The 15,004-nt window shown below is 37.6% G+C and overlaps 1 protein-coding gene across 5 annotated transcripts in view; it reads left to right on the top strand.

The window, feature by feature from the left end:
• TENM3 (teneurin transmembrane protein 3) overlaps positions 1-15,004 on the top strand; it is a 629,396-nt gene that overhangs the window by 497,703 nt on the left and 116,689 nt on the right. For 4 of the 5 annotated variants that reach the window (XM_069573182.1, XM_069573184.1, XM_069573185.1 and 1 more), the window contains 5 exons: positions 3,878-4,092; positions 8,924-9,134; positions 10,179-10,280; positions 10,491-10,685; positions 11,748-11,948. In XM_069573182.1, the coding sequence (XP_069429283.1) occupies positions 3,878-4,092; positions 8,924-9,134; positions 10,179-10,280; positions 10,491-10,685; positions 11,748-11,948 (924 nt within the window). The remainder of the gene's footprint in view (positions 1-3,877; positions 4,093-8,923; positions 9,135-10,178; positions 10,281-10,490; positions 10,686-11,747; positions 11,949-15,004) is intronic. The other variant, XM_069573183.1, reaches the window with a different exon arrangement.

Below are 15,004 nucleotides of genomic sequence, written 5' to 3' on the forward strand. Positions count from 1 at the left end.
TAAATTAAAAGTAAATATGTGTGTCTGGGTTGATAAAAAGTCATAAATTTATATTCTCTCTGCGTGTGTGTATGTGATGTTTCCCTTTAAGGACTTAATAGATTGTTATATCATCATTAATACTAGATATTCAAAAGGATTACTGTCTTAATTTTTGGAAAACTTACAGAGGACAGAGGAGCCTGGCAGGCTACAGTCCATAGGGTCACAAAGAGATAGACATGACTGAGCAACTAACACGTATAATATGAAGAATATTAGGTCATAGTAACCGTGGCACCCAAAGGCTAGCATTCCCTCCCAATAAAAATAAGTACAATTTTATGTCCTAAAACTGAAAGCTAAGCAGTTTCTCTGGTGTCTTTTAGTGGGCTAACACCTGATTTTATATGAAATAGACAGATAAATTTAAAACCTAATAATTTGAAATAAGTATTTGTTTTTAATAAAAAGCATGGGTTATATAGGTGATTCTATAAGACACATAGTTTTGGAATTATGCAGACTTCTATTTGAACCTTGACTCAACCCTCCCTTTGGGTTATAATTTACTTCTTCAGCCTTAAATTCCTCATCTCAAAATAGTATCAATCTCACAGAGTTGTTTTGAAATTTAAAATACATAATATAGATGAAACTACCTAGCATGTTATAGATTCTCACTAAAAGTTAATTCCCTTTTCCCCCCTCCTTAATCTTTTCAGTAAAAACTACTTTATGACAAATGTAAGTTCTTGTGCAAAAGCTTCCAAAATGAAAAGCAGACATTGATCTCAGGTATTTAAAAATTTCTATAAATAAAGATATTTGGTTTGCTAGCAAGCAAAAATATTCTCTGGGTGTAGGGCTATATTTTTTATCCTTTTATCTATATATTCTAGTTTTGCTAAAATGAATATTAATATCGTAAGATAAATATTTTTAAATTCAGTAAGTGATGCACAGTTGATAGTCTGTGAGTTGATACATGAAAAATTACAGTGATTACTGTAACCCAATTTTGAACTTTTATTTTCAAGAGCATTTTATATTGGTAAATTAGTTCAACAAAAATAGGCCTGGCAGGTGAAGGACTGTTAATTGCCATGAGTGTGGACATCAGGAAAAAAAAGAGAGGAAGTGAGACTGTTAATAATGACTTTTTATTAAGCTTTCTTGTACAGCCCCCTCCCGCTACCTACCTGGGTTATTACAACTGTATTCTCATTATTTCTCCACTTCTAGGGTTCCCACACGACTGCACTTTAATGCCTTGAGATAATGACTTCGTGTCACCTTTCACCTTCTCAGAAACTTCATGGATCTCTGTTTAGCCGTAGCTGTCCTTTGACCTGGTGGCCATGTGTCACTGTAGAATGCAGTAGTCCAGGTAGAAAAGAATCCCAACACTTAGCAGTAACACACTTTCCCGCAGACTTCATACTCATCCATAAGTGTGATTTGTTGTTACTCTAGACCCTCTTGGCCATAACCTGGACATCTACCTTAAACTTTTGTGGTAGAAAGGTTCCTTCATGACTAATCTTGAATTCAGTTTCTCCTGGTCTCATACGCGCGCACACACACACACACACACACACACACACGACATAGGAACAAAAATTTGCCTTTGTGGCACTGAAGTGTAATTTACCCATAGTAAATCTATTTCAAGTATATGCTGCTGCTGCTAAGTCACTTCAGTCGTGACCCCATAGATGGCAGCCCACCAGGCTCCACCGTCCCTGCGATTCTCCAGGCAAGAACACTGGAGTGGCTTGACATTTCCTTCTCCAAGTCGCTCAGTCGTGTCCGACTCTTAGCGACCTCATGGGCTGCAGCCTACCAGGCTCCTCCGTCCATGGGATTCTTCAGGCAAGAGTACTGGAGTGGGGTGCCATTGCCTTCTCCGATTTCAAGTATCTGGGATTTTTTGAAATTTTTTGACATGAAAATACTGACTGTTTTTTTATATATACTTTTTGTGTGGATATGTGTATATCCATCCTCCCCCAAACTCCCCTTCATCCAGGCTGCCACATAACATAACGTTGAGCAGAATTCCCTGTGCTCTACAAGTGTCTATTTTTAAAATGTGCCATGAATTATATGCATAGTAACACAATGCTTTATATATATATACACACACATACATTGTTGCTGTTCAGTCGCTCAGTCATGTCTGACTCTTTGCAACCACAAGGACTGCAGCACGCCAGGCTTCCCTGTCCCTTACCATCTCCCAGAGCTTGCCCAAACTCATGTCCATTGAGTCAGTGATGCCGTCCAACCATCTCGTCCTCTGTCCCCTTCTCCTTCTGCCTTCAGATCTTTCCCAGAATCAGAGCCTTTTCTAATGAGTCAGCTCTTCACATCATGTGGCCAAAGTATTGGAGCTTCATTTTCAGCATCGGTCCTTCCAATGAATATTCAGGATTGACTGGTTTGATCTCCTTGTACACAGACACACACACACACACACACACAAAACCATCTACTTTGATCTCCTTGTACACAGACACACACACACACACAAAACCATCTACTTTGATCTCCTTGTACACAGACACACACACACACACAACCATCTACTTCCGGAAAAGGGGTGGAATAATGCCGTTTGATGGAACTGAAAATTTAAAAATCCATGAATATGAGAAGACCAAATTCTTTAACCTGGCATTCAGGGACCTCCACCATCTGATACCATTTTTGCTTTTCCAGTTTTATCTTCTATTTCTCCCATGACAAATCCATTGATGTCTTCCATTCATTTGATATCTTCTGAGAGCCAAGTGCTTTATTTAGAATACCTCATGTAAAGCTTAGAGGAGTCCTGTGAGTGCATGGTTACTTTTACAGATGAGATTTAGTACCAGAAGCTTAGTATACACCTTCAGGTCACACAGCTAGTTAACCAGTAGAGTCAGGGTTCAGACTCCAGTTTGTCTGACTCCAGGACCAGTTTTCTAGGCTTCTTTTCTGGCTAACATGGATCTGCTTACCATTGCCCTAACACGTGTGCAGTTCCATTGCATGTTTTTAATTACAAAGTTTACCTCTACTCAGAAACCTTATCCTACTTGTCCTACGAAGTCGAGCTCCGTGCCCACCCCTCTGTGGCATCTTTCCAGCTCCAGCCTTCTGTGATATCACTTTGCTCTGACCCTTAACCATACGTTACTCATTCATTAGTTTGTAGGTGTCGTCTTTCCAACCAGCTAATCACTTGCTTGATGACAGAAGCCATCAGAGCCGAAGTCCATAATCTCTAAGATCCTGTTTTCTAGTTTATGTTTCTTCTTAATACCTACAATTCTGTGTCCCTAGTAAATGCTCCAAAATGAACCCAATGTTAAATCAATAGTTCTTTGTAGAGAGAAGACTCTCTTCTGTCATTAAAATAATTTACAACTACTTGCAATCATCTGAATTTTGAATTTGATTGATTTGGAAATCTTCATAATCCATTCTGCCTTAATTTACACTTTGCAGGGTTATAGTATGTTTAGAATGGCTGATAAGTACCAGACTTAATCTCTCCCAAGAAATAACACCACATATAATTTGTAAGATAATTATGTTTCAAATGATCAAGAAAGACTGTAAGTGTGAAAACAGTTGCAGTAATAGGTGTACCTTGGGGGAAAGTAAAAGGATTTTGACTTAAATATCTTAAAGAATGTGCTAAATCAGGATTACTTGAAGAATATCTTAACAGAGAAAAACCTTTTAAAGGGAAAATTAGAAATAAAGAAGAGCATTTCATTTATCAGAAGGAATGAAATTTCTGAGCATTTCAGTGAAAAAAATTTTTGGAAAGTCAGAAGGCTGTTTTAGTTTTGGTTCTGTTTCTTTTTAATTTTCCCTTCTTTTTCAATGAATCTCTTACATTCAGGAAAATTAGGTGGATTTACACAGGAAAATAATACCATAGATTCTGGAGAACTTGATATTGGCCGAAGAGCGATTCAAGAGGTTCCTCCCGGTATCTTCTGGAGATCACAACTCTTTATAGATCAGCCACAGTTTCTTAAATTCAACATCTCTCTTCAGAAAGATGCCTTGATTGGAGTATATGGCCGAAAAGGCTTACCACCCTCCCACACTCAGGTAGGCTCTATTACCAATAAATTGAAAACTGCTAGTTTGCATTTTTAAAGTCATTCCATTTCTTAAGTGCACCTATTTAACTCTTTGACCACTTTTGTATTGATGTGTTACAGCGAAGAGAATTTTGAATGTAGGTGACACTTATCTTGAGACTTTTGAATTAGTAGGAAGAACAGCTTTTTCTTTCTGATTCGCTTTAATCAGTATTGATTGATTAAAATGTACAGAATTTGTGAGTAACCTGATGAATATTGAACATCATCTAGGTAGTAAAACATCATGGATTTTCCAAGTGTTTTAGAACAGTTCTGTGATCATTTCTAAAGATCACACAGCTTTCATATAATAAATACATGACATTTTCATCCCAAACATGTGTTCATTCTGTTGAAAATACATAGTTTTTACTTTATGTCAGATTTACTCTTTGTAAAGAAATTATGGGACCATAAACAGATATATAATATGAACTTTTATCAACTCAAGCCACAATTCCTCATCTAAATATGATAAACACTAAAATACAGAGGCAAAAAAGCTTTCATAGATCATCAAGGATGATCACATTATTTAAAACAATTCAAATACTTCTATATTATAGGTTCAAATAACTTTAGAGTCAGTTTGCTTTCATGAAAATCATTTCACAACTGTCACAGATTAATAAATAAATAATAATAATAATAAATAATCCTATAGACCTTTTCATGATCCAGTACTGACTCATGGAATGTAAATTGGAAATTGTGGTTTAAAGATATGCCATTACATCTCAGAAATTATGTAAATTACCTACCACAAAACTGGAGCCTAGACTTTTTCCAAAAACAGGAATTCCAAAAATGTGATAGATGGTTAATTAAAATGGACATTTAGATGAGCTTAAAGTTATGCCTGAAAATCAGTTATTTACCCATGGAATTTCATGCTGACTAATTTGATGTATTAAAGGAAGACCAGATGCTTTATATGACGTAAATTTGTGAGAAATGCTTTTTCTCTAACCTCAGAATATAAATTATAAGAAAAATTGTTCCATATACTAATAAAAATAGTTTTTAAAAAAGATGAGTAAGAAAAATTTGAACATGCTTTCTCTAATGTCATGGATTAAAGAAAGTTTCATGTACATATATAATTCATACAACTGAATTTTTTTAATGCCATGCTTTGGTGTATTCATTTTTCTGAGTTAACATTTTTCATATCTACATTGTTAAACTAATGCCTTTAATGCTCACATATCGAAACACCTCTTTCTATGTACTAGGCAGGGTCCAGTTACATCTGACTCTAGTTCATGTTACAGGTGATACTGACTAAGATGTAATGACAAGCTTTTCTTAAGTAGAAGTGGCTCTCCATGACTTCAGTTATAGCAGACAGATTATACTTAGTAAACAATATTCCAGTGAAATAGAAAAAAAAACAGTTTTTTTCCATTGGAATCATGTATGATTATTTTTATAACTCAAGAAACATACCTCTAAGTATAATAGCAAGCTTGTAACCTGTAAATTCCAAAAATTAATTTCAGGAAAAATTAATGCATTGAGCACTTTAAAGGTTTATTTAAAGATTTAGAATTGACTTTTGCAAGTTATATATACCATAAAAGATTGGGGAATAAAAGGTGTAGTTCAGGTTTTCTCATAATTCTTCTGGTATTTAAACACAATACACGTGATATTCACTTTTCTTTTCTCCCACAATGTATGTGTTTAAGTAGGTTATGCATTTTCTTAAGCTCCACAGTTATTAGAGTTCCTTCCTCCAGTTTATTCAGGATCAGCAGAGCAAACAGCTGTTTCCGAGTTCAGTGTTTAAACATGAAATATGCTATAAAGCAGCCCAAATTGAACATTTCTCTGTTTCTGGGGAATGTTAAATAAATCAGCCCGAAATAATTAAAATTGGCCAACCATTCAGAATAATCACTTGAGTTTTGAAAGTCTTTGTGACCTGTTTAAAACTGTCCGTGTGACTGTTGCCAAGGAATCAATTGACTTCCTTCCCCCTGATGCCCGATTCATTCTCCTGGACAGTTAGAAGCCTAAGGAAGCAATTAAACGCTTTATACAGTTAATAGCATACTGTATCCTTTGAGTGCATTTGCATGAAGCTGTTTTAGAATGGGAGTCAGAAACCTGGGGTGCCACTTTTTGACCTTGTGACCTTGAACAAGTCTAACTTCCTGGTGACTCCGTGTCCGTCTGTAAAATGAAAGAGTTGAATCAGGTGATCTCTAAAATCGCTTCCTCCTCTGTGTTTACAGTGAGACTAAACCACCACCAAAAAGTTGAGAGCACAGTTAGGTATTCATAGATTCTGAGTTCTCATGATTTTAGTAGCTGAACCGTGTTAAGAATAGGGATAATCTGTTCAGAAACGAACCATCAAGATACCTTCAGTATAAGCTTTGTTTCATGATCGCTCCCCCAATGTGGTGAGACTGAATTTTGTCCTAAAAATAACAAGATTCTAAGACTTGCTGCACACAAAATCCATAAGAATCTTATGAATAGGTATTACAGAACAAAACTCAGGTTTGCCCTTAAGTGATCACAGTACATCCAAAGAACAAAGGCTACTAAATTTCTATTCCATATACTTGTGTTTCTTTGTAGCAATGGCTGTAGTGTTAAATAGGAAACTTACCTTTAGGTATTTGAATATCCTCCTGAGGTTGTGTGTGAAACGTCCCCAGGGAAGAGCCTAGAGCTGGGTAGATAATTACTCCACAGCCGTCAGCTACTCCTCACCACAAGCATCATGCTTACCACTCCAGCCTTAGTTTACTGTTCAAAGTGTGATGCAAAATGGGGATTTCTATGATGAAAGGTGACACTTCACAGGGCTTGAAAGACCCACTAAAATTCAAAATTTCCTCCCTTTCACTTTTTCAGTTACTATGTTTATGCTAGGGGAGAGAAATGTTTATAGGCAGTGGGACCACCAAAAGAAACTTTTTCTGGTCTTTTTGCCATGCTCATGCAACTATTTAAAACTGATAAAATGAATGGTTTATTTGAGTCAGAGGCACCATTCAGAAGTGCTGAGTTAATTTCCTCTGATAATTTTGGAATATAATTCTAGTGAAATTTTTGTAGTTCAAGTATCCACACCAGTCATTATCTTCATCCTTGTAAGATATAAATTTAAAAAAAAAGTTTGAATACTAATCACATTATGGTTTTCTCTACATTCCTCACAGCTGAAAGATGTTATAGTATAGTTCGACTGCACCAAAAAAATAACAAAAAAATGCTTTTATACTTAAAATTTAGTATGCTGGAAGCTGAATTAGATATTCTAAATTCTGTCCAGTAGTAACAGGAAAAGGTCTATGTACAGTGGCAACAAATTAAACTGTGATTTTTCTGAATCCCAACAACTGATTTTTTTCCAATTTGATTGTATTAAGGAATTCATTATAAATAAGTTTTCCTTAAATAGACCTCTGATGAAATTGCATTTAAGGACTCTATCAGAAAGTAGAATATTAATGATTCACACGTGCAGTGCTCTAACATTAATGATTTATATAGATAGCGCTGTAGTATACTTTTCACCATCAATACATGCATCAGGAGTAAAGTGAAACCGGGTTAAAAGTCTGTAGACAGTGACTAATTACTTTTAAGAAACTTTTGTCAAACAACTTTATTAAAACTCTGTTGGAAAAGTCTTTGCAGTGTCTTCCAAATTCACTGAATTATCTCTGACTACAAAATATTATCCCACTATTACCAGCCACATCACATTTTTTAAAAATTACCTTTGAATTCTCTGGTTAAATTCTTCCAGCTGCCCAGTGTTCATGATTAATCTTACTAGAATAAATATTGTTTATTGATGATTGACTTCATGATAATAATTGGCTCATCCTTTCAGAACTCCTCTGGAAAAGGAAATGGCAACCCACTCCAGTATTCTTGCCAGGAAAATTCCATGGACAGAAGAGCCGATCAAAGATGTAAAGGCATCTTATTATATGTTTTTAATCTAACTGCAACTAAGTAAAACTCCATGGCTGGCTTTCTCCATGGCACTTGCAGTGGTTCTATCAGGGTCACCGAGAGGTGTGGAGTCAGGTAGTAGAAACAGCCCAAACTTTGGAGCAAAGCTCACTGCAGTTCACAAACCACCTGCACCACTGACCAGCTATCTGACCCTGCTCAGGTTTCAGTTTCCCTTATCTTTAAAGTGTAAACAATAACGTCTTCCTAGAAATATTGCTAATGATGATCAAACATAATCCTGGCACAGAATAAGTATTCAGTAGCAGTGGTTACTACTTAAGTATTAGGAGAAAACCTTAAGAGATCATCTAATGTCTAAATAAAAATGATGAAGGTTTATGGTAGTAGCCCCAAATTAACTAGACTCACAAATTTTGTAAAAAAAAAAAAATTATAGTTTATTGAAGTATAGTTGATTAAACAACGTTGTATAAATTTCTATTACACAGCAAAAGATGCTGAGTATATTTCCCTGTGCTATACAGTAAAACCTTATTTATCCATCCTATATACAATAGTTCGCACCCAGCAGTCCCAAACGCCCACTCCATCCCTCCCCTCCCCTGCCCCTTGGCAAACCCCAGGTCTGTTCTCTATAGCTTAAACTCACAAACTTTCCATCAGCCGGAAGAATTAAATAAAATTAAGGGAGGAAATGGTCCGTGATGTTAAATACAACAATGGTATGCAGGCGGTAATCTCCATCACCCCTGTAAATACAACACCTAGAAGGACTGTCCATCAGGAACGTTTTCCTGCCATTGTAGTGTTTCTGACTGCTAAACAGGTTTCCTTGTCCTCGTCCTCAGTATGACTTTGTGGAGCTCCTAGATGGCAGCAGGTTGATCGCAAGAGAGCAGCGGAACCTGCTGGAGTCCGAAAGAGCTGGGCGCCAGGCGAGGTCTGTCAGTCTCCACGAGGCCGGCTTTATCCAGTACTTGGATTCCGGAATCTGGCATCTGGCTTTTTATAATGATGGGAAGAATGCAGAGCAGGTGTCCTTCAACACCATTGTGATAGGTAAGGACTATCTTCCAGGTATCACTTCCAGGCGTCCAGCCTCAACGCTGTGTTAAATAGAAACTAAATTACCTTCACCAGTCCTAAGTGAGTCCTGAGATGTTAGAGCCTGAAGTAATTATGAGAAGTTATTTTTTTAATTGTTTGTTTATGCATATATTGACATACCATGGAGCACTGAAAGAGTGTTATTCGAAAGTAGCTTGGAGAAGGAGAGTGTATCACAAAACAGTTAAAAACACCTGTGTTTGAAATTAGCAGCGTTTTGGTTTACTATTCAAATAATCTGGTATTAGGGGCTTCCCAGGTGGCGCTGGTAATAGTTTGCCTGCCACTGGAGGAGACATCAGAGATGCAGGTGGCTTAGTTGTCAAGAATGTGCCTACCAGTGGAGGAGACACAGGTTCAACCCCTGGGTCAGGAAGATCCCCTGGAGTAGGAAATGGCAACTGTCTCACTTCCCACACTGTTCGCTGAACCCAGGGTAGGTAAGGCACGAGCAGGGAAGCTGGAAGGAAGCTCAAGGAGCCGTAGAAACTGCAGACATGTTTATTCTCTCCAGACTGGCGCAGCAGCAAAGGGGTTTCTCAGGTGGGGCTTGTATACATTTACAGAACCAAAGTGGCCCATGGCCAAGCAGGTGCAGTGTGATATGCATGCTCAGTGCTATAAGTGATCTCAGCTATTACATAACCATACAACGTCATTCTTTACAGGACGTGGGGCGAGAGGGCCTGAGAGCTCAACTTTCGCCATCCTGGCTATATGATGTTTCCCCACAGCACCCCACTCCAGTACTCTTGCCTGGAGAATCCCATGGACAGATGAGCCTGGCAGGCTACAGTCCATGGGGTCACAAAGAACCAGACATGACTGAAGCGACTTAGCACATACACAATCTGGTATAAATGAATCCTTTCTGGGATTATGGAGCCAGCCATCCGTACTTCCTTCAAGATGTAGCTAAAATGATCCAAGTGACACAGTTTACCTTGCACAGAGGCAGGGTGCACAGCAAGGATCACTTCTTTTTCTTTTCTTCAGAGTCTGTGGTGGAATGCCCCAGAAATTGCCATGGAAATGGAGAGTGTGTTTCTGGAACCTGCCATTGTTTTCCAGGATTTCTGGGTCCGGATTGTTCAAGAGGTATGCGACATAGATTCTCTTCTTAAGCCAAGATAAATAAGCTGTAGAAACATGAGTCATTCAGGAAACTCCCAAGACAGGAAAGAAGGTGGGGGGTCGGGGGGTGGAGAAATGGCATACTGCTTGTTCTAACGACGACGAGCTGCTGCTTTGAGCGAATCTCGATGGGAAGCGCGGCTGATAATCCCCCTGTCGTGCTTTATTTCACAGCAGCCTGTCCGGTGCTGTGTAGTGGCAACGGCCAGTACTCCAAGGGCCGTTGCCTGTGTTTCAGCGGCTGGAAGGGCACAGAATGCGATGTGCCCACGACACAGTGCATCGACCCGCAGTGCGGGGGCCGTGGGATTTGCATCATGGGCTCTTGCGCTTGCAACTCCGGATACAAAGGAGAAAATTGCGAAGAAGGTAAACACGTCAATATTTGCCGAAGTCTATTCTTAGGTATTCATAAAGAAAAAACAGGTGATATGTGTAACCTTTAGTTTGGCAATGAATCTTTTTATATGCCTCCTTCTGAAGGTAATTTTGATTTCCATATTCATGGAGGCATTGCTTCATGAACACTTTACCTAATAAAAAGAAAAAATACCAAGGAGTCCCTTTGCTCTTTCTCAATTGTGTGAATAATTTTTTTTTCACTCTGAGAAAATAAGCAAAAACTTGTGTCTTGGAACCAACAGTGGACTGTTTGTTTATTTTTTGCCATTTTTCACCTTGATGCCAGCCTCTAAATCTATTAGCATTTGGTATCTCTAGAAAGATGAATATTGAATATAATAGACTGATGGAAAAAGATATATCATGGGTTTGCTCCATAACTATATATAATGATGATAGTTAAGATACTATACCGTAAAGTGCATTTGAACTAGTTTTTTCAAAAAGCAGAAAAGCACCATTTCCGTTCTTCAATCAAATTGATTTTATTGATCTGCACACACAAAGTAATGCAATTAAGTCTCTGGAATTAAATTTTCAGGCCATTGACCCTACAAGTGTAAAGTTTTATTGAGTCAAATTGCCAAATTAAATCTCGTCATCTAAAGCACATTAAAGTGAATTAAGAAGGATAGAGGGTATGCAACTCATTTATTTCTCAAACATGTGAGGGTCCCACACAGCTGTCAGTATTCAGTGGTTATGGATTAGGCCAGCTGATTCAGATTTTGTTACAGTGAAGCCAGTACTTATTACTCTCTGATTAGGCAGAATGGAAAGCGGTCGTCTCAAAAGCAGAAGTGAGAATTACGAATCCTTGTTAAGAGTCTCCATTACCTAAATGGCATGTCTCTTAATGCTTTATTGCATGAATTCTCTGCATTTTCAGAGACAAGTTCTTGCAAATGGTAGGTAAATATCTGAGTAGCCAAAATGTTCAGGTAAATTGGGATTTAATTCTTTGTTCTGAATGTACTGTGTATATCTTCTAGATTTAATGGTAAATTGGTTCTCTTTTCTTTCCACTAGCTGACTGTCTAGACCCTGGATGTTCTAATCACGGTGTGTGTATCCACGGGGAATGTCACTGCAATCCTGGATGGGGTGGTAACAACTGTGAAATACTCAAGACCATGTGTCCAGACCAGTGCTCTGGCCATGGAACATATCTTCAAGAAAGTGGCTCCTGTACTTGTGACCCTAATTGGACTGGCCCAGACTGCTCCAACGGTGAGGTTCATACATTTGAGTGTTTAGTATTGTTTAGCTAAAGTTTACCATGGGCTTCCCAGGTGACGCAGTGTTAGAGAATCTGCCCGCCACTGCAGGGGACCCAAGAGACAAGAGTTCAATCCCTTAGTTGGGAAGATCCCCTGGAGGAGGAAATGGCAACCCACTCCAATATGTTTGCCTGAAAAAATCCCAGGAACAGAGGAGCCTGGTGGGCTACAGTCCATGGAGTTGCAAAGAGTCAGACATGACTGAGCACACACACAAAGGTCACCATATTTTATTAGGTTGGCCGAAAAGCTCATTTGGACTTTTCCATAGCGTCTTACAGAAAAACCCAAAGGAACTTTTTGACTAGCCCAGTAATTTTTAAAACACTCTTATTACACTTAATATAGATTTTATTAAAGTGACCATTTATAGAAAGAAGTATTAAAAGTAATGAGATTTGTTCTCTTTTAGTATGGAAAGAAACAGGCTTCATCATTTGTCATTAAAATTTCTCCTTTAGTATTATTGTAAAGAAAAAAATATTTCAGTTCAATAAAGCTGTCTTTCTTCTTAACTCTGAAGGCCTACGTACAACTTGGAGATTAACGCACATTATCTCATAAACAGAAACCTCAATTTAAAAATTATGTGACAACAGAAGACTCTTAATATGATCACAATAAAGAGTATACACATATAGATTTTATGGTGTAGGTAAGAGTTCAACACTGAGTTTTTAATTGCCACTGTATGATTATAATAGAAATGGCAAGGAGTAATTTTATTCAGTCAGTCATGTTTTTACCTACCAACTCTGTGCATGGCGTTGTGACAGGCCCCAATGGGATAAAAGAACAATCGATCATTCCTGCCCTCTAGAACAGTGGCTTTCAAGGTTTTGACCGTGACCTAAATGACCTGTGGTCTTAAATATATTTTTACATTGTGAGCTCATATACCTTTGTGTGCATTTACTCACATCACTGAAATGAGAGCTTTACAAAGTGATGTATAGTGATGCTTTCTCTCAGGTCTGTTCTACTGGTTTATTGCCATTTGCAGCCCATGAATTCATTCTGTGTCCATTTGCTAGTCCCACAGTATGGATAGAGGCTATGCTAATCTGGGTGCTCGGTCCCTCAGTCGTGTCTGACTGTCCGCAATCCCATGGACCGTAGCCCACCAAGCTTCTCCATCCAGGGAATTTTCCAGGCAAGAATACTGGAATGAAGATTATAGTTTCATTGGGGAGATAAGATAAATACACATGAAATACTTAGAAACCAATACGCTCCAGTTTAATATTCTGTCGAGTGTTGCATGGACTAATGCACCAACCTCAGTCAATATTTAGATCCTGCCTTGATGCATATTGAAAGTTTACAAGATTTTTAATATTTCTTTCCTTCAAGATTGCAGTTAGTGTGGAGGGTGAGGGAATATTTTTTGACTAGGGGAACAGCAGTAGAAAGTACTTAAGAGCAGGAGCTCTGAACTCACTCTTTCCTGGCATTTTTGAGGAACTTGGGTAACGTGTCTGCTGCCCTAGGAGTCAATATTGGCATGAAAGATTCACCAACTACTCCACCTGTTACAGACTGACTCTCAGAAGCCCAAACTAGAGAAAGTCTTATCTAGGTTAATTTGTGGTATTGATGGAAAACTTCTGTTGAACCCATAAGTAGATATCATAGTTAAAGGAGCAACTTAGGAGTTTTCTTTCTTGCTCTTTTTCCTTCTTTCTTTTCTTCCCCTTTCCCTTCCCCTCTCCCCTCCTTCCTTCAGTCTTTCTTCCTTCCCTCCTTGTCCTCTGCTTCCCTCATCTTGTGAGCCATAAATTGTGAAGGGCGACAGTGTCTACAATATGCCTATCACTGCCTCATAGACACTCGAGTTGATCTAGAGAGCTTGGTGAACCAGAGACTTTGGTTAGAAGATTCCTGACTGTCAGAACATGCAAGGTGTATAGGATAAATAAGAGTGAAAAAAACCTAAATTGGGGGCTGAATTGCAGAGGACCTTGACTGTCTCAGTAATGAGTTTTAAAAAATTATCACCAACCAAGGTTTATCAAGCATGGATGCATGGTATTATTTTCAATAACATGTTAGCTCATTTTGTCCTCCACTTTAAAAAAATATAATTACAAGAGCAATATAGGCATTTAGCTCTTTCTTTGGGGTTTTTATTTACATTTTCAGCTTCTATACTAAAAATGTAAAAATCCAATTAAAGTTTATAGATACAGTTACTTGTATAAAGCTACTTGATTCAGGCCTCTCTGCCTATTAGTGAAATAGGCATAATAATACTAGTTATAAAATAATACTTGTTTGAAATATTGTCATTCTAATTTGTTTCCCACAGTTTTCCAAGTTGGAAAGGAACAGAACAATGGCCCCTTTTTTCATGTAAAGTTATTTAATACATTACCAGGATTATTTTATAAAGCATGGTTTGTAATTGATATTAAACAGCTCAAAAAGTAATTTGATCTTCTTCATAAAATGGTAAAAATGGTATTGTTATGAATAGCCAAAAAAAGGATATCAATGTTAGTTTAAAAAGTAAACTGGCTGCCAAAATTACATACCATTATTTTACATATTTAGACTAATTTTTTTCATTCTGCTGTTACTATTTTGCTAGCTAAAGATCTAATTTTACTTGTATATCTGACTGTGTTGACATAATGAGTGAAGGTCTTCATCCTATTCATCTTTAAATCCTTAATGCAAAATGCACACTTACTAAATTCTCAATATAGAGAGTTGACTAATAAACACAATATACTTCTTTGGGAGAAAGCAGTTAAGCACAGAACAAAACTTTATTAAACTTTACTATTAGCTGCCGAAAGACAGAAAGCTTACTTAGAATTGTTAGTAAAGATCTCAAATACACATAGGGCTATCCTGTGAAAACATCTGGATTCATGTGTCTCCAATTAGTTTGCATATTGCACAGTTCTCATTGAAAGTTTAGGAAAACACCTTTATTAGTCTACATTCGTGACTTAAAAGCAGTAGCATTTCACATTTCTAACCTATTGAATTCTAAAGCAG

This window comes from Ovis canadensis, chromosome 26 (genome assembly GCF_042477335.2).
Source record: "Ovis canadensis isolate MfBH-ARS-UI-01 breed Bighorn chromosome 26, ARS-UI_OviCan_v2, whole genome shotgun sequence".
Lineage (NCBI taxonomy): Eukaryota > Metazoa > Chordata > Mammalia > Artiodactyla > Bovidae > Ovis > Ovis canadensis.